At 43.5% G+C, this 4,024-nt stretch overlaps 1 protein-coding gene across 1 annotated transcript; it reads right to left on the bottom strand.

Moving 5' to 3' along the window:
- Nucleotides 1-3,047: 3,047 nt before the first annotated feature.
- LOC26536380 (girdin) lies at nucleotides 3,048-3,635 on the bottom strand. Its single transcript, XM_015199245.2, has one exon. It carries the CDS (start codon nucleotides 3,556-3,558, stop codon nucleotides 3,085-3,087), a length of 474 nt encoding a protein of 157 aa, XP_015054731.1. The 5' UTR covers nucleotides 3,559-3,635; the 3' UTR covers nucleotides 3,048-3,084.
- Between the last annotated feature and the right edge of the window lie 389 nt (nucleotides 3,636-4,024).

The following is a 4,024-nucleotide window of genomic DNA, read 5'->3' as shown; positions in this document are numbered from 1 at the left end:
TTGGAATTCGGTCGTTAATGAAGTCGGCGATCTTCTTGCTGTAGATAAATTTTAATGTACTTTTACTTTAGGCAGTTTTTCTGGAGGTATAGAATGGGAGAACTAATTATATGCAGGAAGTAACAACCCATCAATCCTAGGATACATCATTACCCATTTTACATTCCCATTAGTAACGAATCACAGTTCCCCTGCAACTTTTACTCCATCAAGCATCAGCCTAACTGAATATAAGTTCAGCTCCTTATCAGAACTGAGACCTTCCAATAGATCACTACACACATCAGTTCTGCTATCAGCATCACCATCATCATTTCCCGGGGTCGAATGGTGTGTTAGGACACATGAATTCCGGGTAAATAGAACCCTTTTTTTTTAGCCAACTGGCCTAAAAAATTAAGGGCGAGGTTGGGGAATACGAGGTGCGGGGTCATGGCGACAGCTATAATTCAAATGGGAGCAGCATTACTCAAAGCGAGTTGTGTGTGTGCGGCTGACAGTCGGCGGAGCTAACGAATGGAACCCGGCTTCTTCCCTTGGTTTTGATTCATGGTCGTTGCTCGTCCTCCTCCTCTGCCTCATCATCGTCTCTTGGCCAGGTCTAATCGCCTTGGCGACACCTATTTTCGTAGGCGCAACTGCCCCAACCACTGTTCACTCGATTTGGAACCCCAAGTCGCAGTCCGCACATCCGTGCGTATGAGCATCATCAGTTGGCAGACCGTAACTAAAATGAGACGCCAAACAAAAAGCAATTACGTGTGCTGCCTGCCCCTTGAGTTACATACTCGTATACTCGCATATAGTAGTAGGTGGAGCGGGTTCGGGGTCAGCAGCTCTGAATAAAATTCCTTATCGCCATGCAAGTAGTGCTCAGGAGGGATATTCTCGGGCTGGTGATGGTAATAGTTCCAAGCTATATGCAGCAAAGATATGTACTTCAATTTGAACTCTTCATAAGCTTTAGCATTGCTCGTCTGGTCTGATGACTTATCAAAATAAAGCAAAATATTTAATGTTTAAAATGGAGTGCAATTTTCCTTGGCTCGTGACTGTGTGCCATCCCTAAGTTCGAGATGCACAGCTCAGATACACGAACAACAGAGCTGGAAGCACCAAGAGGCCCAAGATACGTATACGTAGTCGCCGAACAAAAGGCTGCGGCAATTAATCTTCGCTTCTGAGTTTGGCTTCAAGGTGAGTTGTGTGGCATGCGCCCGAGGGCCAAAAGCCCGATGTGTTTGGGCCTCTGCCTTAACCCATTTGTGCCCCGCCATCCGCTGCGCCCCTGCTAATGATGGTGGGTTAAATGCCGTGCTGCATTCAACTTTAACTCATTGAATTATAAATTATGCCTGCCTCGATTTGTGTGAACCCATTGGATGGATGGTAAATGGTAGATGGTAGGGGGTAGGAACTTTTGGCATTGCCCAATTGACAGCTATTTTGGGGATCCGGACACCCTTCTCCTCCAGCTGGGAGGCTGGGAGCACCCGAACGCAGACCATATGTAACCGAAGCCACGACCTGGGTAATTTGCTTTATGATCCCTGCCCGACTCCGACTTTGGCCTGGAGTCTGCTCTCCGGGCCGATTGCCAAATCCTGGACCCAGGATGTCCGAGAACGTGTGAAAAATCCAGTCAGGCGTAAGTGCGCACGGCATCATTTTTGGAATAGGATAGGCACTCGGTTCAGGTTCGATTCGGAATGGGACTGGGTTCAGTGCACGTGGAAAATATGCTCCTGTTTTGGGCTCGAACGGCATGCAAAGGGATCGAGTGGAGTTCAGTTTAGTGGAAGTTCAGTGGAGTGTAAGGCATGGACACACACAGCAAATCACCTGGAAGTAATGCCCATCGGTGGTATCTGCGTATCTGCCGAAAACAATGACAGCCTTTTCTGCAATTTATTGATTCCGTCTGACATTGAAACTGGAGCTGCTGATGTCTGCATTTGTTCGCCTCGTCATGGATGTTTGATTAATGTTTAGCCGCGCTTCTGGACTGGCCAAGTCAAAAGGTAATTGAAATGATAAAGCGCAGTGGTAGTTTGCATGTAAGCCTTTTGTGTACCAACTCTGCTTAAGTTCTTTATTTCAGTTTAGCCTGCTTTTTAATAGCCCATATAGGAACTTGAAGTTTTTCGGCCCCATAGAATATTCTATCCATATAGACTCAAATGAAAGCCGCAGGCGAAATTGTCGACTCTGAGATGACCCACATACTCGTATTGCCCCGACTTGGAGACGTATCCCATCTCAACTCACACTTGTGGGGGCTCTTCTTTTGTCTTTTGTATTTTGTCTTCGGTCTCATTTTCCCCAGCCTCTTGGCTTTTTCCGTTGTTATCTTAAGTGCACTTTTGAAGTGTTTTATTTATTGCACGACTTTTTCCTCTCCCTCCCAAATGCGGAAAGTGTTTCATAATTTGGAGCCGGGGCTTGACTCCAATTCGGATTCGGATTCGTATGCCCATTCCCATTCCCATTTCCATTTCCCCTGCCCAGAGTCAGAGTCAGCTCCAATTCCTCACTTGGACTGGACCACACGTCGTCAGAGTCGCCAAGTGTCTCCCTGGCTGGAGCTGGATATGATGGTATCATCTCGATTGAATCCAGGGGCGCTGCTCGCCGCGTTATGTGTGTGGTTTTTATGGGTTGGCCATAAAAAACTGAAAAAAACCTAACAAAATACGTTTTTTCTTTGTTATTTATATTTGTTACAGTTCGAGCGCATCTTTGGGACTTTTTCTCCTCCTTTTTTTTTTATCTATCAGGGCGCTGTCTCTAATTGCATAGAATCTATAGACAATATATGGGCATCTTCTCGTTTGGCTCACGGATGGCTTTGTTTTGATTGCTGCTGGTCTGGAAATCTGGAAATAACGTTTACGATGATGCGATTCGCTTCATAAACCAGCCGGACATTAGCATTAGATAAGCCATCGTTTGTCTTGCTCTTCGGCAGGGAAATCGGTCAATTCATCAACTGGTAGGTATTCCAATACTTAAATATAATGTGGGATCAATTAAATAAAATGCATTAATAAACAATATGAATATGTGCTTTTATTTGAATACGAATCAGTTTCCTGTATAATAAAGGACTATCTGGCGGGGAATATCTTTCCAATCCCATGTGCTGCTTTCATTGGCTTCCTCTTGTTTGCTCATAGTTTTTGCGTTGGCTTCCACATTGTTTGCACTCAAGAACTTTAGTTTTTCCTCCAGTTTTGGCTTTATGATTTCCTTCACTGTATTCCAGAGTCCTGGAGCGCTCTGATTCTTGGCGTTGCTCTCGCAGATCATGAGTTGTTCCTCTTTTTCCATCAGATTCTTCCTTAGTTGGTCCAACTCCAAGATATTCGCACTATTTGTTTTAATTTCATCCAAATTCTTTTGCAAGACGCTGAGCTCCATCTCCAGCATCATCAGTTCCTGTTCCTTTGCTTCAATTAGCTGACCATATGAATGGACAATAGTTTCCAGTCTCTCATTGAAACACAAGCTCGTTTTCAGAATCACCAAAAAAGCGAAAAGTACTATATATTTCCTCATTATTATAATTTTGCACTGAAATCAGCAATCAGAATTGATCTGTTGTTTGCGGCGCTGCGAAGTGAACTAAATTGAACGCAATCTTTATTTAATTTTTGCACCACTGAATCTGCTCTACAATCAATGTGATTGCTGACTAATGTAAATAAAATGATTATAAAAATCTAATTATAAGCGGTGTGACTTGATTTTCAAGAAGTGGGTTCAGTTGTGAAGAAATTGTAAACATCTCTAGCATTTTCCTATCTACATATGAAAACTGGAATAATTTTTATGGATCTCCTTAGTTACTTAAGCATCCATTTTCCCAAATGATAGGCGGCCACCTTAGTTGCTTATCAGCATTAATCACTCTTTGTTTATACTTCAATTTTGCTTCGGGTTTTTAATGGTTCATTTCAATTGGAATTTGATGCTAGATGTACCCCCGACAGTTGAAACATGAGCCGCCAAGCATTTCGAAAGA

The sequence above is a fragment of the Drosophila yakuba genome, chromosome 2L, assembly GCF_016746365.2.
Source record: "Drosophila yakuba strain Tai18E2 chromosome 2L, Prin_Dyak_Tai18E2_2.1, whole genome shotgun sequence".
Lineage (NCBI taxonomy): Eukaryota > Metazoa > Arthropoda > Insecta > Diptera > Drosophilidae > Drosophila > Drosophila yakuba.
The sequence above is the reverse complement of the archived record's forward strand: the minus strand, read 5'-3'. Positions and strand labels throughout refer to the sequence as shown.

What these genes read in the sequence shown, in the direction of transcription:
- LOC26536380 (XM_015199245.2), bottom strand. Translation starts at nt 3,558, where the DNA reads ATGAGGAAATATATAGTACTTTTCGCTTTTTTGGTGATTCTGAAAACG.